This window comes from Vespa velutina, chromosome 4 (genome assembly GCF_912470025.1).
Source record: "Vespa velutina chromosome 4, iVesVel2.1, whole genome shotgun sequence".
In the NCBI taxonomy this organism is placed as follows: Eukaryota; Metazoa; Arthropoda; class Insecta; order Hymenoptera; family Vespidae; genus Vespa; species Vespa velutina.
The window spans coordinates 1214216-1241715 of NC_062191.1; the positions used below are offsets into that span (position 1 = coordinate 1214216).

Genomic DNA, 27500 nt, shown 5'->3' on the forward strand with positions numbered 1-27500 from the left:
TGACACGAATTATATCGATGAGAAAAAAAAAATAAGAAAAAGAATTGAAAAGGGTAAAAAAGGGGAAGATAAAATAGAATGAAATAAAACGAAACAAAAAAAAAAAAAAAAGAAAGAGAAAAGTGATAGTCGCCTGTAGCGATTAATAAATTTTTCTTTTCGTTTCTTTGATTTATTTATTTTTTTTTTTTTTGTTTTTTTTTTTTTTTTTTTATAGCTCATTCTCGTTACCGAGATATCGATCGTAAATGAGACAAACTCGATATATAAGTTTTATCCTTTCGTGTGCGACGAAATGTGAGTACATGGGATGATAATGATGACAAAGAGATACATGTCGTCTCTCTCTCTCTCTCTCTCTCTCTATCTATCTATCTCTCTCTCTCTTTGTCTCTGTCTCGTAAAGTTTCCCTATGGCCGTGGTCGAGAGGGATATGAATTTTTCATAAAGCACGATCCATGTGTTTATTACGGCAATTCTTAATTGGCATGCTTCGTTATAGATCGCGCGTGAAATAGATAAAAAATAAACTTGGAAAAACAGGAAGCACGATGTGATTGCGTTACGCAACGATATTCATCGTTTTGCTATTACACGTTTATATTTATATATTTATCTATCTGTTTATCTATCTATCTATCTATCTATCTATATATCTATCAAAATATCTATCTATCTATCCGTCTATGTATAATTGACCTTTAAAGTTTTTCGTTAGTTTTCGTTCCTTACTCTTGAATAATTTTTTTTTTCTTTTTCCGGCCCAATCAAATCCTTTTTATTCTTACATTTATCGTTCATGCTATCATACTAGATGAACAGAATGTAAATCGTAAGTTTTTCTCTTGTTTGTGTTTTTCTTTATTTTCTTTTTCTTTTTTCCTCTCTCTCTCTCTTTATTATCGTTATATTATTAAATCAACATAAGTGTACGATACCATCGTACTTCTTTTTTCTATTAATTTTATATGCGATGAAATATCGCGTGGAGGGGAGTGGTAGTGGGGGGTGGGTGGGTGGGTGGGGGGGGGGAGGGGACGTTTAACCATCCATTTTTACAATTCGATACAGTCGGTCGATCGTTCATTTCTTAATTAACTCGTTAAGACGTATTAAAACATATGGTTGTTGTTGTTGTTGTTGTTGTTGTTGTTGTTGTTATTGCGAAGGAAGAAAGAAGGAAAAAAAAAGAAAAGGAAAAGAAACAGGCGAGCTTGATTCTTACTTTCTTCGATCTTTCCGTTCACTTTTCTTCGCTGTTTGCTCTCTGAACTTTTTTCTTTTCTTTTCTTTTCTTTTCTTTTCTTTTTCCCCGTTTTTCCTTCTATTTTATTCCATCATCTTTTTCTCATTTTCCATTCTTCCTTATCTTTGCATTTTCTTTCATATCTTCGTCGTTTCAATGCAAAAGACGACAAATCGAGAAGTATCATTCTTTTTTCATTACAAAATCATTCTTATAGAAAACTTATCATTAGTTTTTCATTAAATCGATCGAATCGCCAAAGATACGTTTGTATTTAATTATCGGGGATCTATAATTAAAATAACTTTGTCCCCCTAACGGTTGGAATTCAATTTACAAATCCCACAGGAATTCATTAAGGAATGCGGAAAATATCATTAGATACCACTTAGTTTCGATAATATTGTTTGAGATATGTATTATCACAGTTTAAGAATTTTACCATAATCGTTATGGACTTGTCGCAGGAGGTTTGCGTTAAGAATTTTTTTTTTTCTTTTTTTTTTTTTTTTTTTCCTTTTAATTATTTACTCCAACGAGAGATATACGACTATTGAATGTCTTTTAAATTTTATCAGCTCTTGTGTTATTCACGATTAAGTTAACGTCGCACGTTTTATTTTTTTACATCGTCATTTCGCGGATAAAAAAAAAAAAAAAGAAAGAAAAGAAAAAAAATGAATAAATTTTTATCCGAAGAAAACAAAGACGAGATAACAATTTTATACTTGTTTTTAATAAAACTCTTTTGGAAACGTATAATATTATATAAAATATCAAAATAGAATTATTATTGATCTAATAAATATATATATATATATATATATATATATATATATATATGAAATAAAATATTAATATTAATCATATCAATATGAATTAATTAAAACAAATAGAGAAATAAATTCTATCGATTTTCAAAGTAAATTAGAAAAAAAGAGTAACGAAGAAGATAAAACAATACATTTCTATATTATTAATTAAATATTCAATGGAGGATCGATTAATTTTTCATTAACATTGACAAACTTATTTCAAATCTCAATGGAAACATTTTGAATTATTCTTCGATAAAATGATTCGTCTCGTTGTCCTTGTACAAACGATCTTAGGCCAAGTTGACAGAAACTTTTCGAATAGATTCAATATTTATTTTATTCTTCGATCGATCGAGTTCTTTCATTTTTCTCTCTCTCTCTCTCTCTCTCTCTCTCTCTCTCAATCTCTTTTCTCTTTCTCTTATTCTCTCTCTCTTTTTTTTTTCTTTTTTTAATATTTTTTCATCTTTCTTAATTCTTTTCTTTAACTTCGCGACACACGATTACATGATAGATAGTTATTTGAATATAAATCTTCCCGATGAAGAAAGCCTCCCCCTCCCCTTCCCTCCTTCTACCTCCTCATTACACCATCCTGCCCCAGGGTAATCCGTAAAATCGTTTATTGAAGCGTATCAATTCTGCTCGAAATAATAGCGATCGGGGGAAAAAAAAGAAAAAAAAGAACAAAAAGAAAAAAAAAAAAAGGAACAAAAAAGAATCTACTCGCGTTGCTTGGTAGAATAATAAAAAAAAAAAACCCGTGCTTTCCGGAAATACAATATGAATGTATATATGTATGTATGTTTGTTTGTATGTATGTGTGTGTGTGTGTGCGCGCCCGCGCGTGTGTATGTATGTGTGCGTGTGTAGATTGTAGAACGACGTACAGTTAGTTAATAGAAGAAAGAAAGGTCGACATTATTTTCAAGGTAACAACTCGTCGTTGAAAGGAACACTCTTAACTACTTATTATTAATAAACTTATTAACAATAGTTATTCATTATATCATTAATTTTTCTACGTATGAAATATATCGATAGATCTGATCAATGATTTACATACATATACGTATATATTTATATACGTATGTACGTATGTACATACATTGATCTTATGTTAATATAGCTTCGATATATATATATATATATGTGTGTGTGTGTGTGTGTATATTTAGAAGTTGAATCGAATGTAACTGTTACGACGAATTTACAAATCAAACCTGGTGTGTGTATGCTTGCATGTATATATTTATATGTGTATATATATATATGTGTGTGTGTATGTGTGTGAAAGGGCGTATAGAAACATACGTATTGTATGTATGTACGTATATATGTATGTATGTATGTATGTATGTATTTATGTATACAAATGTTTAGATACACATTAGAAGGAAATACGAATAATAAAATAAATAAGGAAGTGTAGGAATAATAAAATAAATACGAAGTATAAATAGGAAGTATCGTTGAAAGTAAAGAGCAACAAAAAAAAAAAAAAAAGAAAAAAAAGAGAGAAAAAAAGAAAAAGAAGAAAAAAAAGGAGATAGAAAAGAAAAGAGAAGAGAAAAAAGAAAAGAAGGAGCAAAAATAGATTCGGAGAAATAATATTTCATTGCGGTTTTAACATTGATCGAGTAAAAGAAATTACTTGGAAAATGGAAGAAAAAAGAAACAAAAAGAAAGAAAAGGAAAGATATGAAAAGGAAAAACAGTATCCAGGGAAATAAGGAATTAAATGAATCATATTCAAAACACACATACACATGCGCACGTATATACGTGTACGTATAAGTAATAATAGACATTTAGTACGTACGTACGTACGTACGTATATACATTGTCCGTAACAGCTGATCGCATCTAAATGAAATCCAATGATATACATATACTTGAAATTATTTTAATTCTCTATCTTTATCTCTCTAACTCTTATCTATTCTTTCAAGCTATCAATTTTTCTTTTTTTTTTTTTTTTTTTTTTCTCTTTTTTTTTTAAACACTTTACGTATCTTACGTCAATCCTTATACTGTAATAATAATAATAATAATAATATATATATATTTATATATATAAATATATATGTATATTACATTATAAGTTATGTTATAACATTATATGTTATATTATGTATGTATGGATATTGGCACACGTGTTCTAACAATTAAACATAGATAAGTGATCTTAATAAATAACATAGATAAGTATCTTGTACAAAAAGTGAAGGAAATTTAATTTCAAGGTAATAACTTCGTGGTTCTATATAATCGTGGGAAACATTTTGTATGTGTAACTCGTTTTAATTTAAATACATTTAAATATCTGATCGATCACTCTCACGTCTATATATATATATATATATATATATATATATATATATATATATATATATATATATATATATATATGTATTATATCAGAAATATGTAAACACTTATATATAATATATATCCAATATCCGAGAGCGTAATATTTAAATGTTTGCAAAAAAAAAAAAAATATTAATAGATCGATTTCAAGGTAATGATTTATCATATGTATTTACATTTCGAAGAAAATGTTTCGTTCTATATTAATTTAGGTATCGCTTTTAAATTATATGGATAAATCTCAAACGTCATGTTTTAATTATACTATTTAAAAACTTTGCGTTTGTTTCTTTTCTTTTTCTCTTTTTTTCTATTTTTTCTCTTTTTTTCTTCTTACTTCTTTAGTCATTATCGAAGACGGAAACGAGTTCGAGTAAGTTTAAATCACTTTCAAATTATACAATATCAATATCGAACGTATTTTTAAATATTACCACGAGTGACTTTTTTTCTTATGAAAAAAAAAAAAAAAAAAAAAAAAAAATGGGAAAAGAAAAAGAAAAAGAAGAAAAAAAAGATCATTTTCGAAAATAAAGTACTTTAACAGGACGTAACGCAAGAGTACAGTGAGAACGTATACAATTATATTTTAATTTCACATTTGCTTAGATAAAATATTATGTATATCCGTGTTAGACATACCAAATCAATAGCGTAACATCAGTAAACTACCTTAGGTAAGTGTTCAAGGGGACCTTGAAAAGATATACCTGGGATTAAGAACCGGACCAAGGACGGACGAGAATGTTATAGCGGTGTCGAAGTTTAATAGAAGAGAAAAAGAGAAAAAGCAAAAAAAAAAAAAGAAAAAAAAAAAAAGCAAGAAAAGAAAAAAAAAAAAGAAAAGAGAAGAAAAAAAAATGGAAAAGAAGAGAAAAGAAAATTGAAAAATGAGAGAAAAAGAATGGAGTATGTTTTACCTCTTTGTTTCTTTTTATTTATCTTCGGACCAAAGTAATTGTATATGGATACGGATGTATCTATATATCTTTCTTCCTTTCTTTCTGTTGACGTTATATGCACTTGCTGTTATCTTTGTTTCGAACGTAACACGTGTTGTTGGTATGAAATCTTCTGTAAAGAACTATTCAGAATGATTTCTGACGATGACAACGACAACGACGACGACGACGACGACGACGACGACAACGATGATGATGATCTTCCACGTTGAGAATAATAATCCCTCCTTCGATACGTCAACACTTGACAGATATTAATATATTGAAAACTCAACGTAATTTGTATTCTTCTTCTTTCGAGACACAGAACGTTCGTCGATTTGTTGAAAAAAGGTACGATAAGAAATGTTATATTAAATGAAAAAAAAAAAAAAAAAAAAAAAAAAAAAAAGAAAAAAAAAACAACGGCAACGAGAACGACGACGACAACAACAATAACAATAAATTCCCGGATAGATTTCAAATATCTATGAATGGTATATCTATAATGATATATAATCTCGGTCACGATTTAAAACCTTATTACATATACACATATATATATATATATATATATATATATATACAAATGTACACGTGTATATCAATGTTAAAGAATAAACAAAAAAAAAAAAAAGATGAAAGAGAGAGAATTAAAAAAAAAAAAAAATTGAAGAACAGGAAGAACGGAGTCCTGTTTTTTTTTTTTGGTTTTTTCGGCGCGTACTCTCTCTCTCTCTCTCTCTCTCACGCACGATCTATCGATGATTTAAAAGAAATTTCTTTTTCTTTATTTTTTTGTTTGTTTTCTTTTTTTTTCAATATTTGGCCTTTTTTCGGTGACGTTACATAGCCGTGTATCGTCAGGGGCACGTTACGACGGACTGTTTCTTCCAAGAGACATTGGTGGGGCTTTATAGTCTTAGCGGCAGTACAGGATTTCCCCACCCAGGACCACATCAGTGATATATAACTTTAACACCCGCTCAAGGTATATACATACGTATATATACATACGTATGTATATACTTAGATATCTGCCTCCCCCACCACAATCCCTTTATAGATACATGCAACAAGTATATCCGAAGTTAATGGCTCCGTCTCTTTTCTATCTATACTTACTTATTTACTTAATTATTTGCTTAGTTACTTATTTACCTATTTACTCATTACATATCGTCAACTATCATTTATCTACTTTTTCAACTACGTCCGTTGTTCTATTTGCCTTTTGTAACGTCACCTCTTCTACGATGACGTCAGCGGAGAACGCGTCGCGGGAAATTTCATGAGTTTTGTACGCTCACTCTCGTCTCATCTCGTCATACTTTGTCTATCTCTCTCTCTCTCTCTCTCTCTCTCTCTCTCTCTCTCTCTCTCTCATTATATATACATATATATCTCTTTCCTTTTTTCATTCTTTCTTTCTCTTTCCAATGCACGTTATATATCGTTCTATCTATCCTACTCGTTCCTTTTCCTCTCCAACTTGGTTTCCTCTTTCTTCTGTTGCGTCGGCTCTTCCTCCAAGAAGACATGGCTACTCCAAACGTCATTGCCTTCACGATTAAAAAAAACGACCTTCTTCCCCTTCTCTTTCCCCTTCTTCTTTTTCTTTCCCTTTCCCCTTCTTCTCCTTCTTCTTTTTCTTTCCCTTCCCCTTCTTCTTCCTCTTCTTCTTCTTTTTCTTTTTCTTTCCCCAGGTCGTCTGCTTCTTCTTTTTCTTCTTTTTTTTTTTCTCTTCTCTTCTACTTCTTCTTCTTCTTCTTCTCTCCGTCTTTTTCTTTTTCCTTCTCTCTTCTTCCTCATCTTCTTTTATTTTTTTTCTTTTTTTCCTTCTTCTTCTTCTTCTTCTTCTTCTTTTTCTTCTTTTTTTGTTCTTTTTCTTCTTTTTCTTCCCGCGAAAAATACTGGGGAATGCTCGGCATCGGTTTACGGGTAAGATTTCGACGGACGAGATGATCGGTTTCGTGGTAAAACATTTGCGAACGCGGAAAGATTGTACGGCAGTTATTACAGTATTTATTTCAACGAAAATACAATATTATCTTATATGTATATTGCAAATACGATTAGAATATTGAAATTGAGATTAATGGTGTTATTTTCTTTCTTCTTCTTCTATTTTTTTTTTTTTAATCCACACGTGTACTACTACATAAACAAGAGATTTATGTAGAGTGACGAGTCGTGATTAAGTAGATCGTTATAATTTTTATAATTATTATATATATATATATATATATATATATATATATATATATATATATATATATATATGATAAAATATCAAATTAATGATATCAATTGGAATATTGAAATTAAGATTAATGATAATATTTTATCTATATGTGTACCTGTGTTCTAAAGAAATGTATATATATAAGGACGGATTATATCGTTTGTTATCATTTTCAATTTTAGAATTTTTATATATTTTTCCAATGTCGATTTGGCGATTTTATTACGAATATAGTATGAATTTTTTACAGTATATATATATTTTTTTATTTATTACCATTGTTATTTCATCAATTTGAATATTTTCATCCGATATATATATATATATTGTCTTCTATGATATTTCATTCCTATAAATTTGAATACAACTTTAAATAAAATTTTAAACCATTTCTTCAACGATATTTCAAACCTTTAGATTTTTCATTTTAAATAAATAAATAAATAGCATCTGACTAGTAATATTTTATTAAAAATCACGATTAATGTTGGAATTGAAATGAAAAAAGAAAAAAAGCAAAAAATAAAAAAAAAGAAAAAAGAAGAAAAGAAAAAAAAAAACAAGGAAAAAGAAGACCTAATAAATCGTATAAAAAATTTTATACCGAGTAACCGGATTCGTTTACGTCGAAAGAGATACTACACAGGTACTGATGTAGTCCGGATCTCGGACTTTCCTGGTAGGTTCGCTGAGTTAGGAATGTTTTACTTTCCAAGTATCCTACGGCAACGGTCAGAAAGGACTTTTTCTTAGAATAGTAAAGAAGATAATGATTTCCAGTCATTGAATATTCCAATCCCTTATATGTATACTTGAGCGTATTTCTATTCATTAATATATTTGTCCCGAAACTTAAAAAAGAATTCGCAATTTTTATTTTACGTATGTAAAATCGTCGACTGTCCGCTAATAAATGTTTTAAAACATTCAAATATATATATATATATATATATATATATACATATATATCTATATAGATATGTGTATATATACACGTAGATACAGACACTCATATATGTGTAATACATACACAGTCTAAAAATTGCGTGCATTTCCGTGACCTTCATTTTACAACGAGCATTTTAGATAACGATCTATATAATTCGTCATACAATTCTTGCTTGACTAACTGTAATAAAGTCCGCGCGAGTGGTTGAGTACTTTTAGTTTCTAGTTTCGCCTTTTATCGATAAGGGAAACGAATGAATGATCGGTATTACCGATCGTTCTAAGAAAAAAGGAATGAAGAAAAAAGAAAAAAAGAAGAAAAGAAAAACAGAATAGAACAGAACAGAAATCTCGGACATTTTAAATCGATAATGAATACACACATATATATATATATATATATATATACATATATATATATTTAATAATCATCGGCCATATAAACGATAAAGTAAATTCTTATCGATAATCGTCGATGCGATTAAAAACTCATAAACGCGATTTGTATGGCCAGTGTGTCGATTGAATTACGTTTTTTCTTTTTCTTTTTTTCTTTTTCCTCTCTTCTTTTGTTTTATTTCCCTTCTTTTTTTCTTTTTTCCTCCCCCTCTCCATCCTTCCTCTTCATCAAAGTTTTTTCTATGTTTTAACCAAACGCGACAATCATACTAGGCGAAGGCCGTGAAAATTGTACTATCTTTCGTTTCTTTTTTTTTTTTTCTTCTTTGTTCTTTTTTTTTTTTCTTTTTCTTTTCTTTTTTTCGATAAATCACTTTGCATCGATTATCGAACGTACGTATGTACGTATGCATGTATGCGCATATATATGTATTTATGTATAACTCGTTCGATCGAGCGTGACTTGCGATTGGAAGATTGGAAGTTGATTTCTTTCTATTTTTTTTTTTTTTTTTTTTTTTTTTTTTTTTTTTCTTTCTTTTTTATTTATTTTACCTATTTCTTTTTCTTTTTTTTTTTCCTTTTTTTTTCAATTTTATCGCTGCTCTAGACGTATGAATTATAAGTTTGACGATTAGAAATTCATGTTTTCGTGTGTTTAGATTTTTAATCTCGTAGCTATGATACAAATCTACATATATATATATATAGGTAGATACAGTACCGTATTAACATTTTTAAAGGCCCTTAGTTATTACTAAATCTACAAAATGTCTCAAAATGTGATCCTATGGAAATATTTATGATTCTTAATTTCGTTCCTTAATGGGACTGATAATAAATATGGTTCTTTCATTTTTTCTTTTTTTTTTTCTTTTTTCATCTGAAAGAAAACGATCTCGATAGAAAACATTTTAATCATTGATTAAAAATTCCATTTTAAAAATAATCACTATGTCATTTTATCATATATTGTAACAATGAACGTCATAAAAGACATAAATGTAACCCATTGATTAATGATCTTAACAAACATTACAACTTTACATAATAATAAAATTAATTAATTCCATATAACATTTAATTATCCGTACGATAATGGGTGTATTATTATTAACATTGAAATGTATTAATACGTTTTTAAAAATGTATTAACTGTGTTCAATTTTGCTGTTATCACCACTGCATATATATATATATATATATATATATTTGAAATAAAATATATATATATATATATATATATTTGAAATAAAATATATATATTTATATATATATATATATTTGAAATAAAATATATTTAAAAAATTGATTCGTTTAAATTGAAACGATTAAATAAGAAAATAAAGAGAGCGAGCGAGAAAGAGAGAGAGAGAGAGAGAGAGAGATAGAGATAGAGAGAGAGAGAGAGAGAGAGAGAGAGAGAGAAAATAAACAAGAAAAAAATAATAAAATTCATCGATAAATTAATTTTTAATGAATTAAGAAAATATGTTTCACCTTGTACGCGATTCTCGACGAAATTTTTTTGATATAACATAATGTAATATGCATGCATGAGTTTTTTGTTTCTTTTTTTTTTTTTTTCTTTTTGTTTTTCTATTCGTGGAATAATCCAAAGGAGAATGATTTGATGGGGTATGCGATGTGGGGTTAAGTGAGGAGGATCATGTTACATATTGACAAGTGTTAAACTCTTATGAAAAACGTCAAAGCTATTAACAGTGTATTGAGTTATAGTTCTTTTATTGATACCATAAATTATAATGGACGTGTTGGATATCGCATCGTGTTATTATTGATTACTTCTCGTGACCATTTCTTCACTCTCTCACTCTCTCTCTCTCTCTCTCTCTCTCTCTCTCTGTCTCTCTCTTTCTTTTTCTCTTTCTCTTTTTCTCTATCTCTCCCTTTGACACTATAAAAGTCATAGAGACCTTATTCATATTTTCGATCGATCATACGAGCTGACAGGACTAAAACAGATTCGTTAAAAAATTACGAACACGGACACACACACACATACAGAGAGAGAGAGAGAGAGAAAGAGAGATTTATTTTTATTTCATAAAAAATCAATATTCTAAATATATTATCCTTTTTATTATTCTTATGTTATTAAAATTTTATATTATCTCCAATAATAATACAGTTAATTGAAAGAAAGAAGATCTTTAAAATCTATTGAAATTAGACTGTCTCTTCTTCCTCCGCCCCACCCTCTCTCTCTCTCTCTCTCTCTCCCTTTCTCTCTTTCTTTCTTTCTTTTTTCAATGAATTCGACTGGTTTTTCCAGTTACCTTCTGTTGGAAGTCCCCCTCTATTCAGTATATATAATCTTCTCTTCTCGATGTATAGCTCGTCAGATGGTCAAAGATATCAAACTCATCGTGGTATTCACATTCATTATATTAAAGTCAACGATCCTGTTTCTCGTGTTCGTTAATACAACAGGAAATATTTATTTTCTAACTCGGAATGATATATAGAATACAAATTTCTTTCTCTCTCTCTCTCTCTCTTTCATTGATTTTTCTTTTTTTGTATTTGAATAGACATTTAATAAAAAAATAATATATATATATATATATATATATTTTTTGTTTCCTTTTCTTTTTTTTTTTTTTCTTTCTTAATCTGAAATAAAATCATTCGCGACGACGTGAATATTATTTTCTTTTCCTCTATCTCTTCTTTTTTTCTTTTTCACTTTTTCCCTTTTTCCTTTTCCTTAAAAGATCACTTTTGTTTCTGTTCCTACCGATTATTATTTCAACCGGGAAAGAATGACTCGTCAAACTTAACTTGTCTTTAAACGTTCGTAAGTAGTTGCACGATTTTTCTAGAGCGTTTTCTTTTTTTTTTTTTTTTTTTTTTTTCAGTTATAAATATCGCCCGACATAATGTCTCGCGTTTTACTTGACTAAATACGTGATTACACATGGTTTTTTTACACACACACGCACACACATACACACACACACACACATATACATAGGTACACAAACTTATATGTAAACGTGTATATAAATATCTCGAAAACGTCACGAATATTACTTAAAAGATATTTAATCGTATTCATCTTTCCACTGTAAGTGGAAATTTATCATTCTTCGATAGTCAAATAATATTATTCCCGAACGAAAAGTCATACTTTTAATTACTTTTATCATCAAATATTATTTCAGACATTTAATCGTTTTTATGTTTCGAATGAAAATAAATAAAAAAATTTCCATGAAATTTGGTTATATTAAATTAAATATTGTTCATCAATGTATTAAGATATTTTGTTTTTCTTCTTTGTTATTCTCTTTTTTCTTTTTCCTTCGATTTCATCGATTTATACATATTGGAGATAAAAAAAATAATAAATTATATATATATATATATATTTGCTATATAAAATTTCTTATTTATATTTATGGTTCGTTGCAAGTAAAAATATCGAATGATATTTAATTTTTGTTATTACTTAGAAACAGGTATGGTAATAAATAAAGTTCACATGTTTTTGCTATGTACTCGTGACGGACAAGTAATGTAAATGGATATAAACGAGTTATTACATATTGTGCAATTAGATATTGTGCAATTATATATTGTGCATTTCTACTCAAATATGTTATTATAATGTGATAACGGAAATGAAGGTCCATATTGCGAATATATTTATTGTTTTTTGTACGTATATCATTTTGACAATATAAGTAGAATGTTTCGTAAAATATATCGGAAAATTTTTGACGAGTCATTTAATTTTATCTTTCTTTCTCTGTTTTTTTTTTCTTTTTCTTCTTCGTGTCCTTTTTCTTTAATTTTTTTTTTTTTTTTTTTTTTTTTTTTTTTTTTCAATCGTATTTATTGTGCAAACGCGCGTAACTATCTGATAGATTGCAGACATCTACATTCACGATTACAGAGAACTTCTTTACCGACTCCTCGTTATTTCACATTGACAAGGTCGTTCATGTGTTCGATTAACAAAAATTTTTTCCCTTTCTTTTCCCCCATCTTTTTTTTTTTTTTTTTTTTCCTTTAATAATCATTCCGTAATTAAAAAGTTACTAAAATGGCAAATCTTCCGTTTTATTTTTTATTTTTATTTTATTTTTATTCATTATGCTCGTCCACTTTCTTACAATTACATTAATTAAGGAGAAATGTTATATTAACGCAGTTATTAAGATTAAATTATATGAATGTTAAAAGAACAAGTGTAATGTTTAATACGAACGAGAAACGTGTGTAAATATAATTTTAATCGTACGATCGAAAACATGATTGATTTTGAAAATATTTAATTGAGTAGATAAAAAGGAAAAGAAATTTATTTTACAACGTGGCACCGTTAAATATAAAAATTTGTAATATTAACAGAATCGACGATTGTTTAGTTTTTCTTTTATTTTTTTTTTTTTTTTTTTTTTTTTTTTTTTTTTTAATTACCTTACACGCATTAAAATAATTTCAATGATTTATTGTAGAAAATATGCTTTTTTTTTCATTTTTTTCTTCTTCTTTTTTTTTTTTTTTGTTTTCTTGTTTTTTCCTCTTTCTTTTGCAATCACCAACGAAATTATAGCGTTGTTCGACATAATTATGTGATGACACTAAAGATAAATTAATAATATTGTAATTCTTAGCTCTATAACGTTTAAACAGCAACAAGTATTTTTTTTAATAAAAAGGTTCGACACTTTATATTTAAATAAATAACTCTATATATTTATTTTCCCAATTGAAAATTTTTAATACTTCATATACAAATAAATAACGCAATATTATGTTCCATTTTATTCGACAATTTTTAATATTTCACATTTAAATAAATCACTCTCTCCGTAGTATTTTTCTTTTTTTCTTTTTCTTTCTAATATTTTTTATATTTCACGTTTAAATAAATAACGCCGTGCAGTTACTTGTTTCTTTTTTTCTTTTTTTGTCTTTCTTCTTTTTCTTTTTTTTTTTGTTTCCTGTTGAAAAATTTCGAAAATGTTTTATAACGGAACAAATAACTCTATACATATATATATATATATATATATACATATACATATATATATATATATATATATAACTCTGTATATTACAAATAGCTCTCCTTTTATATTGAAAATTTTCAATATTTTACATATAAATGAATTAACGTTATATAGTATCGAAATAAATGATATTAATATCTTTCTACGTTGAAAGTATAAAATTAATGATTGGTCATTTTTCAATCGTTGGGCGATTGCAATTTGATTTATTTATTTATTCCTTTTTTTTTTTTCCTTTCTTTTTTTATTATTTATTTTTTTTCTTTTTCTTTTTTTTTTTTTACGTCAATGAAAAATTCGTAATAGGAGATCAGGAAAAAAAGAAAAAAAAAAAAAAAGAAAGGAAAATAAAATGTTACATAGACTTACGTTTATTTTTTTAAATCCTCGTGTAATCTTCCTTCTTACTGCTGTCAAGGAATCCAAGCAGCAGAAACAATTGCCACTTCACTCATCGTCGGCTAACCTTGCACTAAACTACATCGTCGCGGTCATGCCGCGATAACAAAAGTTATACGAACTATATAGGACATATTTTAGATAGACCCTGCATTTAATCGGAACACCGTTAGTAGGACAACAATGTCTGCCATCCTCTCTCTATTATTTTATAACGAATAGATACGCTTTTAATTTTATATGATGGAATTTCTTTCGCTTATTTTTTTGTTTTTTCTTCTCTTTTCTTGTCTTTTTTTTTTTTTTTTCTTTTTCTTTCTTTTTTTCTTTCGACAAGACATATTCGCGAATGATAACGACCATAATTATGACGACGACGACGACGATCACGATGACGAGTTTCGTAATTTTTTTGTTCTTTTTTTCTTTTTTTTTTCTTTTTTTTTGTTCTAACTTCATATAAATCAATAGAAAAAGAAACGAGGAAAAAAGAGCGAGGGAAAAAGAAAAAAAGATAAATGTTGTAATTTAAACAAAAAAAAAAAAAAAAAAAATCCCCATAAAAATTACGCGAATGATAATTAAAATTGAAGAAAATAGGATAAGAAAGAAAATTTGTTAAACGATGATTTGCCGAAGAAAAATTTCATAACGTTAATATTTCGATTGTAATGACGCAAAATGAAAATAAAGAAAAACAAACAAAAAAAAAAAAAAAGAGAGAAAGGAAAGAAGAAAAAAGATCAGATCAAATGAGATTAATCATAAATAAATGTAATCGTTAAAATTTCAAATGGATTAATAACAATCGTATACGCGTATAAGATGTAAACGAGACGATAAGAAAAAAAGGAAAAAAGAAAGAAAAGAAAAAAAAGAAAAGAAAGAAAGAAAGAAAAAAGAAAAGAATTGTAAATGATTTTACAGAAAATAAAAGCAGCTTAGATAGATCCCTCATGTTATTGCAAAATGTAATAGAAATGGAGGCGGTGGGTCTGATAATCTCATAACTACAGAATGACGAAATGATAATAATTCGTTTGAAAATGTTCGATGCGTTAGTTTAAAACGGAAAAGAAAAAAATAAAGAACAAGAAAAAAAAGAAAAAGAAAAAAAAAAAAGAATAAAGAACAAGAAAAAAAAGAAAAAAAAAAAAAGCAAAAAAAAAAAAAGAAAAAAGAAGAATAAAAAGAAGAAAAGAATTAATAATGCAAAAGTTATAAAATACTTTCTTTCTCCTCTTCCTTCCTCTTCTTCCTTTTGTTTTATAAAAATGGTTTTTTTTCTTTTTCTTTTTTTTTTTTTTTTTTTTTTTCTTTTCTTTTCTTTTTTTTTTTTCTAGTCTCGATGCGATAAAGAGGGTCTATAGTAATAGTCGCATGTAGGCCCACTGTCCCCGATATTGTCCGAGCCGTCCATTGTGCGAAACTCGCGAAGATGGAGGTAACATAATGAAACTAATTGGCTTGCTCTGATCAATTAACTCGCGCAAGCTTAATATTTAATGTAAGCTCGCTGTCTTCTTCATGTTCTACGTGGACACGTATTTATCGAGGATATAGGCTAACGCGAAAATGCACGTGTACGTATGTATATATATATATATATATATATATATATATATATATATGTATGTATATATATAATCATACGCTTATATATATATATATATATATAAATGTATGTAATTTAAATATTTAAATTTCAAATCGAAGATGAAATTTTGATAAATTCAAATGGTAATTAAGTTTCTTTTTCCTCCCTCTTTCGTCCTTTTTCTTTCTTTCTTTTTGGATCTTTTTTCTATCCTTCTTTTTTCTTTTTCTCTTTCTTTTTTTTTTTTTTTTTTTACCATTAACCATTAATGAAAATATTATGAAACTCGAATGAACGATAATTTTTTGCGGAGTAAAGTTCTTAAACTTCCTTTCTTTCTTTCTTTATTTCGTTTTCTTTTCCGAAGCCTTTTTAGACTTACAATTTTACAATTTGAAAAAAAAAGAAAAAAGAATATAAAAGTTAGCCTTGAAAAGTTTAAAAATTTAAAAAGAAAGAGAGAGAGAGAGAGAGAGAAAGAGTAATCGACTTTTAAAATTATTAATGATCTTTTGAGTACGTTTAAGAATTTTTTTACCACCCTTGTACGTATAATTATGTATTAAAAAAAAATGTATATATATATATATATGTTTTTTTTTTATATATACACGTATACTTAATATAAATTAAAAAAAAATAAAAAGAAAAGAAAACATTGATCTCCTCTCAAATTAGATGAAAAATTGTTGTAAAATGGATATGTTCGAAGACAACGTGAAAATTCTTTTTTTTTCTTTTTTTTTTCCTCTTTTTTTTTTTTTTTTTTAACAAATAAATAATATATATATATATATTATTATATTAAGAACATTGGCATACAAGTTAACATTGTTTTCTCGACGAGATACCAAATCTGCGATACATTATGTTTACGATTATTGCTACCCATATTGCTAAGTACGTCGACTCTGCCATTGATTAATTCTATGAAAATGGTTATGAATTTTGACGTCAATCGATACTAACCATAGAGAGAGAAAGACAGAGAGAGAGAGAGAGAGAGAGAGAGAGAAAGAGAGAGGGAGGGAGAAAAAGAAAGAGAGATTTTGAATTGTAATAAATTTGAGGAGAGAGGAGAAAAAGAAAAAAAGGATAAAAAGAAAAAAAAAATATGTAGAAACAAAACAAAATAAATATAATTATTTTGCATGTGATGTTAATCGCAGTATATGTTACATATGTTACTTGCATTTTCTGTTTTTTTTTGTTTTTTTTTTTTTTTTTTCTTTTTTTTAACAACAGTCGTGACGAGATAATAATATCCTCGTATATATAAATAAATATATATATATATATATATATATATATATATATATATTCATGTACTACTCTCAAACATATTTAAATGCCGCGTTTAATGAGATATTATTAATCGATCGATTTTGATTAATGTTATAAATAAATAAATAAGACAGACAGATAGACACACACACGCACACGCCATTCCAATTTTTTTTTTTTTTTCCTTTTCTTTTCTTTTTCTTCCCCTTTTCTTTTCTCTTTTTTCATTTTTTTTTCTCCTTCTTCTACTTCTTCGTTTCCATAGGGGGCATAGAAAAAAATAAATACGTTCTTATATAATCTTCGTTAATTAGATTCAATGATAAGTCTTGGATTAACTTTGGTCTCGCGTAATTTTTTTTTTTTTTTTTTTGTTCGCTTGTTTGTTTGTTTGTTTGTTTGTTTGTTTGTTATTAAACGATGATCGCTGTATATAAACGATTATTAAAGTAGTTCCTCGTTATCATCCGATATACCGTACATTTGTGGTCTTCTTTCTTCTTGTTGATTTTGTTGTTGTTGTCTCTGTATAGCCTGTTGCTTTTGAAACAGCGCGATACTGGCAGCTTTATAATTGATAGGCCCGTATGAACGATAATCTACATCGGCATAATCCAAATCAGAAAATCCCGGACTGAACGCCTATATGCAATATGGAACGTTACACGTGACACGTATCCCAAAATAGAATAAAATATATACAGGATGTTCAAAAAGTATAGGATCGAATTTTTATAAACTTTCTTTATATACTTTTTAGACTTTACCATACTTATTGAACAACCGGTATACGTGTATATATAAATATATGTATATAGATATATTTATGAGAAATTGGACCAATACCTTATTAGGCGGCGCTTGAATACCATGAAACGGTAAATTTTCGTAAAACGTTTTTGTTGTACCGTCCGCCATTGTTTCCGTCATATTATTTGCCTGATTATTGTTACCATTTTCATTTGAGTCTGAAAATATTCGAAAATATCGATTTTATTTAATATTGTTTAAATTTCACGTATGGATACAAATGTGTGCCATTAATTACTACATTGAATTAACTTATATATATGTGTTGCTTGTACGTTAGTATAATCATTCAAATTGAGATAGATATTATTTAAATGTTTGATCTTTCTTTGTAATAAAAAAAAGTTAAAAAATTTTTTTATCGTTGATTACCTATGTAAGAAAAAAAAAAAACAAAAAAAAAAAAAAAAAAAAAAAAAAAAAAAAAAAAAAAAAAAGAAAAAATAAAAGAAAAGAAAAATAAAAAAAAAAAAAAAAAATAATTTTCGAAAAACTTATTTACTTACTTTTATGACAATGCTTTTTATTTAATTAGAAATTCTTACGAGTATCGCATAAAAATAAATAATTTTTTTTTATTAAATATTTCAATATCGATTGGATTGTTATTATAACAATAAATATTTTTATTTTGTAAGGAAAAAATTTGTAATTAAAAATTTTAAACGACCAAAACGATATGAAATGAATCGTGTCAATAAATTTTGTTCCTTCTTCTAATTTTTCGACTTTTATCCAACGTCATAATTAATCAGCATATGTATATATATATATATATATATAGACTTACATTTGATTTGCTTCCTTTTACGTCTGCAAATTATTAATATAACTACACAGACGATAATTATCGCAAGTATTATAATAATCGATACGATTATTGCAATCAGTAACAGGTTACCGTCCATACGATACCACCAGGGTACATCTCCTGTAAATAAAGAAATAGAAAAAAAAAGGTAGAGAAAAAAAAGAAGAAAAACAAACAAAGAGAAAAAAACAACAACGCGGAAACGAATGTGCAATTTTCTTTTTCTTTTAATTATTACGAATTCGTCCAAAAAAAAAAAAAAAAAAAAAAAAAAAGAAAGAAAAAAAGAAAAAAAAAAATATAGAAAGATAGGAATATAACATAGGAGATAATCCATTCGTTTAATATATGTACAATGAATTTCTATTTGGAAATAAAATAAACAAAGAGAAAAAAAAAAAAAAAAAGAAAAAAAGAAATCAAAAAAATCTCTCTCACCGGTTATATCCAACTCGCATGCGGTAGATTGGCCGATTGAATTGTTGGCAATGCACACGTACGTTCGAAATTTCGTGATTGAAGTATCTAAAAGTACATAGCTTATCCCGTCCTCTATCTTGAAATCTGGCTCTATCGTTTCGTTGTCATTTTCTACGGACCAGATAAAATTGATTTCTTCTGGATTTCCAATTGCCGAACAGCTGATGTAATCCTGATCCTTCAATCGTTCCCGCTGTATGTGACAGTCAGGCTTAACTGCATGCAAAAAAGTATGAAGGAGAAATTTTTGTAACGAGCTTCGAACGAAATATTCCAACGAAAAGCATCGAGCGACATTGTAGAAAAAAGAAAAAAAAAAAAAAAAAAAAAAAAAAAAAAGAAATAGAAAAAAAAAGAAAAACGAAAAAACAAAAACAAAAAGGGAAAAACAAGAAAGAAGAGCAACGCAAACGTAAAAGGAAAATAAAAATACAGATAAAAATAAAAAAAAGAGAAGGGTATGAAATAAAGTCATAAGAAAAGGAAATAGGAATAGGGAAGGATCGGGAGGTAAAATAGAGGGATAAAAATAAAAAACGAAAAAGAAAAAAGAACAAAAGAGGGGAATAAAGTAAAATTAAAAGAAAAGGAAAAAAGGAATGGGAAAGGATTGAGAGATAAAATAAAATATAAATATCAAATATAAATATAAATATACAGTTAAAAAAAAAAAAATATATATATATATATATACATATATATATGATATAAAATAAGTACATTGCACGTTCACCACAAGCGAAATATTTTGTTTCCCATGATGATTCGATGCCTCGCAATAATAAGTCCCATTGCTACGCCTTGGTATAGGTGTATTTAAATCGAGTATTTGTCCTTTTATTATAGTATCGTTCGAACCCTCGCGGAACCATCTGAAGGTCGCGTTTGGATAAGCCTTTGCGTCGCAACTGACAGTTTCCGGTATAGTGTCCACCGTCACGTTTATTATCTTCTTCGAGATCGTCATGTTCTCCGGTGGGACTAAACGATAATTAAATAATTAAGGAAAAAAAAAAAAAAAAAAAAAAAAAAAAAAAAAAAAAATAATAAAAAGAAATTAACGACGTTGTATTAGTCGAGACGATTAAAATTTACGAATGTGTACGATTGAAATAAAAAGGAAAAATAAATTAAATAAATACATAAATAAATAAATAAATAAAAAAAAAAAAAAAAAGAAAAGGAAAAGAATGAAAAATACACACACTTACATTCTACGTGAAATTGCGTGGTACTTTCTATGGGTTTTCCAATACCATTGTCACTGCTTTTACAAGTGAATTTGGCGTCATCGTCGATATGATCGAGACGGCCATTTGCCAATGCAGTCAAGTTCCATGTTAAATTAGATTGTATACTTGCAAAATAATTCTTCTCATAATCCAACGGCATATAACTGTTCGTTAAATAATAACGATTGGTCGTATCGAAATCGATCAATTGATCGTTTCTATACCAAGATACATTACAATCTGGAACGCACTCGATCCAACAAACAAGGCTAACGTTTATCGAATTGTAAACGAATCCTTGATAATTTTCTAGGGCTTGAATGAACGTAGGTGCCACTGAATGAAAAAAAGGAGAAAAAAAAAAAAAAAAAAAAAGAAGAGAAAAATAAACAATTGATTTCATTCGAATTAAATAAATCCCATATAATTTTCTAACGCTATATACATTTTATGTATTAATCCGTTCAACGAGACGAATTAGGAGACTTAAAAAAAAAAAAAAAAGAAAAAGAAAAAAAAAAAAAAAATAGAGAGAAAGAAAAAAAAATAAGACTCCCACCGATCGATTATAAAATTCAAAAACGAATTCATATATATAACTTATATAGATCATTGTTAACGATTTTACTTTTTTGATTTTATCATTTTTTTTTTTTTAGAAAAATATTATACGTTTAAATTATTATTCGACTATCATGATTAAAGCATTTGTTCGTTATGTTTATAACGTGATATCTTTTTAAATAATACAAATGAAACATTTTATATTGTTCGAACGGATTAATTAATTATAAAAAATTACCTGACACATCAATCGACGTCGTAGCAGGATATCCATCACCGGCATCGTTGGAAGCCATGCACGTAAAATTAGCGGCAACCTTAACGTCGGCCGATTCGATATCGAGTAAAGAATTGGTTTGATCGGTTAGCCTGTACAAATCGCGAAACCATTTGAAACTATTTATTATTGGTCGTCCAGGATCAAGGACAGAACAGGCAATAGTTAGTCGTTGTCCTTTCACAACTTCTTTCGGTTCGTAAGATATTGTAGCTGGACCAGGTTTATCTATTGGATTTTTTATAAGTATATATGTACATGTATCGGTGTTTGATCTTATTCAGAATCGATTTGAGAAAGAAATAAAGAGAGAGAGAGAGAGAGAGAGAGAGAGACGGAGAGAAAGAAAATAAAATAAAAACGTACAATAAATCGTGACCGATGTACTCGGAGACATGGGACCCCAGCCAGCTTCGTTTCTACCCTCGCAAGAATAATCCCCATGAAAGGAACGTCCAACAGCTTCCAATAACAGTTTGCTAGGGTCAATGTCGCAAATACTCGAGGATTCTTCGGTTAACGTTGACGTTATCGTATAGTTCATCGTACAATCTGGAAGTTCTTTTAAAAGGTCACCATCCAAGTACCAACGTACAGCCGTTAGGATCTCTGGATTTCCAGATAGTACTGTGCAACTCAGCGACACGTTCAAACGTTCTTCCTCGTTCACTGGGGTCCCTGGATCCGATATCACTTCGACCACAGGTTTATCTAAAGAAAGTGCATGAGAATGAACGACGTTAAATTTTCTGTTTTCTATGTTACCGTAAATACACACACATATCCATGTATTTATATATACTTACGTAAGTACAACTACACGTATCTGTATCTATGTAACTATATATATGTATATATATATGATAGTAGTCAAACGCGTATACATGTAACTATTACGTATGTATAGATCTCTGTACTCACATAAAACGGACACATTTACGTTCTCCTTCGAGCTCGTAGCGCCAACGCTATTCTCTAAAATGCATTTATAGGAACCCATATCGGTAGCGGTAGCATTCTTTACGATTAATGCCGTATTAACCGTGATACCACCTTCGTAATGTTCCTCGTCCAATGTTAACTCTAGATCGTCTTGTAACCTGGTAAGAAAAAGGTAAGGTAAACAAAAGAAAAGTGATTATTCATTTATTATTCTTCCCTCTTGTTTCCACACCCCCCTCCCCATCCACCAACCCTCCCGCTGTTTTGCGCGCAGCTTTACGAACAAATAACGTGATATCTTTTGTCAGACTTCGTTCAGACGTTCCTTTAGATATTTTTTCTTTTTCCCTCGTCCCTTTCTTTCCCCCTTTTTTTTCATTTTCTCTCTCTCTCTCTCTCTCTCTCTCTCTCTCTCTCTCTCTCACTCTCTCTCCTTTATTTTGTCCTTTTCCTTTTCTTTTCTTTCTATTTTTTTTTCCTTTTTTTTTCTTTTTTTTTTTTTTTTTTTTTTAATTGGAATCCTATACCTCAAAGGATAAGAACTTGCTATTGTAATTTTGTACAAACTACGTTGGCCCCTTTTACAAACAAATTACAATTCTTTTTTTCTTTCTTTCTTTTCTCTCTCTCTCTCTCTCCCTCTCTCTCTCTCTCTCTCTCACTTTCTTACTCACACCTCGCGTCCCTCCCCCTCCCGTTTTCCTTTATTCTTTGATTTCGAAGCAAAGCGCGAAGAAGTAAAAGTCGGGAATAAACAACGAATATAAAAATATGTTTTCTTTTTTTCATTTCTCTTTTTTTCTCTTTCCCTCTCTCTCTCTCTCTCTCTCTCTCTCTCTCTCTCTCTCTCTCTCTCTCTCTCTTCACTGTTTGATAATGAAGCGGGCCTTTAAAAGAAATGAATACATCGTAGTGTTTGCGTGGGTAAGTTGGTGTTAGGAGAGGGAGGATAGAAGAGGGGTACCTGCGAAGGGGTGAGGGGGAGGAAGAGGAGGGTTAAGAAGAACGAAAATAAAGAAAAGAAAAAGTAAGACAGAGAGAGAGAGAGAGAGAGAGAGAGAAAGAAAGAGAGAACGAGAGAGAAAATGAGAAACATCGCTCTTCTGGCCTCCTTTCGTCGAAAGAGAGCCAGTTACGTTTTACCTACACATTTTACGGAATTGTATAGAAGGACTAATGAATATTTTTACCATTTACTTGTTACCACCGTTGAAAGGGAGCTTTGTGAAAGTAAGAGAGAAAGAGAGAGAAAGAGAGTGAGAGAGAGAGAGAGAGGGAGAGGGAAAGAGAGAAAAAAGAGAAGGGCTGGTTTTGAATTAAGGTCAACTCGTCGTTGGCAGATGGATGAATCGATAGGGATCATTGATACCACGAATGAACGGACTGACGTACGAACGAACGAAGATTGCGAAACGTTTTGGAACGATCATTAAAAAAAATAAAAAAAATAAAAAACAGGGAAAAGAAAAAGAAAAAAAAAAGAAAAAGAAAAGAGAGAGAGAGAGAGAGAGAGAGAGACAGAGAAAAAAGAAAGATAGAAGGGAGAAAGAGAGGGATGAAAAAATTACTTTTTTTTCGTATAGAGAGGAAAAAAAAACAAGAAGATAAATGAATAATTAAAAAAAATATAATAATAATAATAATAATAATAATAATAATAATTTTTATTTTCCGTCTATAGCTCCATATTTCTACATCCCTCACCATCATCTTTGATTTTCGAAGACGCCAAGAACTCCATATATATATAAATATATATATATATATATATATACATATATATATAATCGTAAAGCCCAAAGTGCCAATTAGTTCGTAGGATGATATCGTTTCGAAGTGTAAAGCGAACGAAGTAGATCGGATTGAAGGCTATGTAGCGGATAGGGTGTTGGTGGGGTAAAGGGAAGAGGAAGGAGGATGATGTATTACAAGAGTAAGAGAGAGAGAGAGAGAGAGAGAGAGAGACTGAGAATAAAGCAGAAGATAGAAGGGAGTAACGGATACAAAGGACGAGAGAATGAAAAGTAGATAGTACAGGGATAGTGGTACAAGGGGTGGAGGAGGGTTAAAGGGAGAGGGGGAGGGATGGTGAGTGGGTGATAGGTAGGGAGAAAGACAGGATGAAAGGATGTGAAAAGGCTAGAGAAATTTATTATGTCCTGGGACGGATTCCTCTTTTTAGCTTCCGACGAAAGAGGTGCATTAGTAATGCTAAAGATCAGCTAGATATGTTAGCTAAGGGTAGACTACTATAGCTAGCATTGTGATTATGATGATTATGATGATGACGATGGCGAGGACGACGACGACGACGACGACGACGACGACAATGATAATGATAATGATAATGATTATGATGATGATGATGATGATGATGGTAATGGTAATGGTGACGACGAGGACGACAAGGAGAATTATGTTTTGGCGATGGTGTTATTATTAATCTATGTAAAATTTAAACAAAAAAGTAATAATTTACCATGTAACTTTGGTCAATGTGATTGGATTAGCCTCGTAATCGCAATAAATAATAAAATCATCCGTTTCATTGACGGTTATGTTGATCGGTCTCATATTAATTATCGGTGGATCTGCGAAATTGATCAAGATTTGATATTAAGTGTCCGATGGGCGCCACTTAAACGGATAAACGTTAAACACGATACAGATCGATATACGTAAATGCATTGCATATATGCGTGGTATTAATTATTTTCCTTTTTTTTTTTTTCTTTCTTTCTTTCTTTCTTTCTTTTTTTTTTTTTTTTTTTTGTCCGTACGTACACTGCACGCGTAAATATATATTTACTTACATAATACTTTGATCGTGATTACTTCCTTCATTGGTTTTAGACGTTTGGTACGTATAACAGGATTTTCAGCGATACAGCTAAACGTTTTCCCATTTTCGTATGCCGATGCGGTAAATGCAAGATAGCTTATAGTTTTTGACGTACTGTCGTTCTACGAACAAAATAAATCCGCGCTTAAGTCATGTAATCCGGTCAAATCGTACATGTGCTATGTATGTACGTTTTGTAAATATAAACGCGAGAAGGTATTTTTTATATTCTACAATATACATATATATATATATATATATATATATATATGTATATTGTACTTTATACTTTCCCGGTTAATTTGAATTGTGCTTCAAATAACATAGGAGTAACGCGCCAAATATAATGAAGATCGACATTTAATATCCTTTCGATATTTTTTTTTTTGTCGGGAATTTTTTCTTCTTTTCCTTTTTTTTTATTATTTTTTTGATTTATTTATTTTTTTGATTTATTTTTTATTTTTATTTTTATTTATTTTTTTTTTTTTTTTTTTTTTTTTTTTTTTTTTTTTGTACATATCTCTCTTTTAATATGAATACATTAATATTTCACGTTTAAAGGATGGAAATTCTGCGATATTTCACTCTCCGACGACTACTCTCATAACTCACCCCCTTCTCATCGGATAACGATCAGCAGCAGTTAAAAAAACGATCGATTAGATATTTCTCCTTTAGGAATTCTAATTTATTGAATTAGAAATAATAGATCGTGTATAATTATAATCTATTTTGCTTTCTATTGTTACAATTATTATTATCCTTAGTTTCTTATTTTTCTTTTTTTTTTCTTTTTTTTTTTTTTTGTTTTATCTTGGAAATATTAGCAGCCAAGCGATAAACGAGAAACAGAGATTAATAATTGAAAAGAGAGTAAAAAGGAGAATTGGATATTCTAATAAAAAAAAAAAAGAGAAAAAAGAAAAAAAAAATAAGAATTTTATACGGACACTTACATTTTCAAATATTTTCGTCTCAAATAGTTCGTATTTTTCGTTACTAATAGTCAATGGTTCCGATCCATTGTACCAAGTCACATTGGCAGCTGGTCTAGCTGAACTTACGGTACATTGTAATAATATTTTTGTTCCTTGCACAGCGTGACCGACCACTCCGCTCAAATCCATTTTTAATGGGCGCACTAAGAAAATAATGATAAAATTGTGCGTATGAAGAAATGAATTATATAAAATATATAAATAAAAATAGATGGAAAGAAGAAAAAACGAGGGTGCATACGTATACAAAAAAAAACACACACACACACACGCACACATACAAAAGAGTACATACAAAGCAAATATATACAGACTTACCGTGAATGTCGAGTTTAATGTCGTCAGTGATGGGTTCTAGAAGAGCAACGCTGTTGACCTTGCACGTGAAAATATCGCCGAGCTCCTCACGAGTCACTTGCATCTTCAATGAGCTTCTACCGGTGCCTATGCCATTGGCGTCAATCGTTGATGATGCTACGGCTAAAAACATAATTAATAAAAATGATTAGTACTCATACTTTGATAGTATGTAATAGTTACCTTCAGTCTCTTTCCCTTATCGATGAACACGCGCTACCGTGACACATTTTCTTTGATAGGATATCTACTTACCTACTCTCTCCATATGTATATATATATATATATATATATATATATATATATATATATATATGTATAGATAGAAAGTATATATATGTACAAGTAGAAAGTATATATATATATATATATACATATGTAGACACATATGCAGATATAGATACAAAGTAAACTCCGCGAACGTAATCAGGATTAAGAGAATATTCTTGGTCGACCCTAAGGTACAGTTAATTCCTTCGTACATGTTACGTTAATCGCGTTAAGTCGCGAAGAGCCGAGGTCGTCTTCTAACTAATCGACTTCTCCGCACCCCCATAACGCTTTGGCTCGAGAGAGGGAAACTTCTCTTGAACGACGCGTAACACTAACTTTTCTCATCATACGTTACCGCAGTCTCTTAGCCTGTCCTTATCGACTCTTGTAAGTACCTATCCTATCCATGTACTTCGAATCTTAGCCCTCTCACTCTCTTTTTTTCTCTCTCTCTCTCTCTCTCTCTATCTCTTTTTTTTTTTATCAACGATTTCAGTTATTACTATTATTATTATTATTATTATTATTATTATTATTATTATTATTATTATTATCGTTGTACTTAATATCATTATTATTATTATTATTATTACTATTATAACTCCTCTCAATCGT

The 27500-nt window shown here is 29.1% G+C and overlaps 2 protein-coding genes across 9 annotated transcripts in view; both read right to left on the reverse strand.

Moving 5' to 3' along the window:
* Positions 1–14825, reverse strand: part of LOC124948534 (carcinine transporter-like) — a 27069-nt gene extending 12244 nt beyond the window's left edge. Inside the window, exon 1 of one of the 2 annotated variants that reach the window (XM_047492270.1) lies at positions 14386–14825. The gene's annotated coding sequence lies outside the window, so the exon portion shown is untranslated. Of the gene's footprint in view, positions 1–5358; positions 6016–14385 lie in introns of those variants that run through there. The other variant, XM_047492269.1, reaches the window with a different exon arrangement.
* Positions 14826–17502: 2677 nt separating this feature from the next.
* LOC124948387 (hemicentin-2) overlaps positions 17503–27500 on the reverse strand; it is a 27303-nt gene continuing 17305 nt past the window's right edge. For 6 of the 7 annotated variants that reach the window (XM_047491929.1, XM_047491928.1, XM_047491926.1 and 3 more), the window contains 14 exons: positions 26574–26735; positions 26214–26398; positions 25870–25872; positions 25226–25376; positions 24892–25003; positions 22392–22570; positions 21837–22181; positions 21432–21698; positions 20609–20965; positions 20118–20378; positions 19356–19613; positions 18897–19037; positions 18143–18264; positions 17503–17938 (listed from right to left, as the gene is read on the reverse strand). In XM_047491929.1, coding sequence (XP_047347885.1) covers positions 17741–17938; positions 18143–18264; positions 18897–19037; positions 19356–19613; positions 20118–20378; positions 20609–20965; positions 21432–21698; positions 21837–22181; positions 22392–22570; positions 24892–25003; positions 25226–25376; positions 25870–25872; positions 26214–26398; positions 26574–26735 — 2741 coding nt within the window. In that variant the 3' untranslated portion in view covers positions 17503–17740. The remainder of the gene's footprint in view (positions 17939–18142; positions 18265–18896; positions 19038–19355; positions 19614–20117; positions 20379–20608; positions 20966–21431; positions 21699–21836; positions 22182–22391; positions 22571–24891; positions 25004–25225; positions 25377–25869; positions 25873–26213; positions 26399–26573; positions 26736–27500) is intronic. The other variant, XM_047491931.1, reaches the window with a different exon arrangement.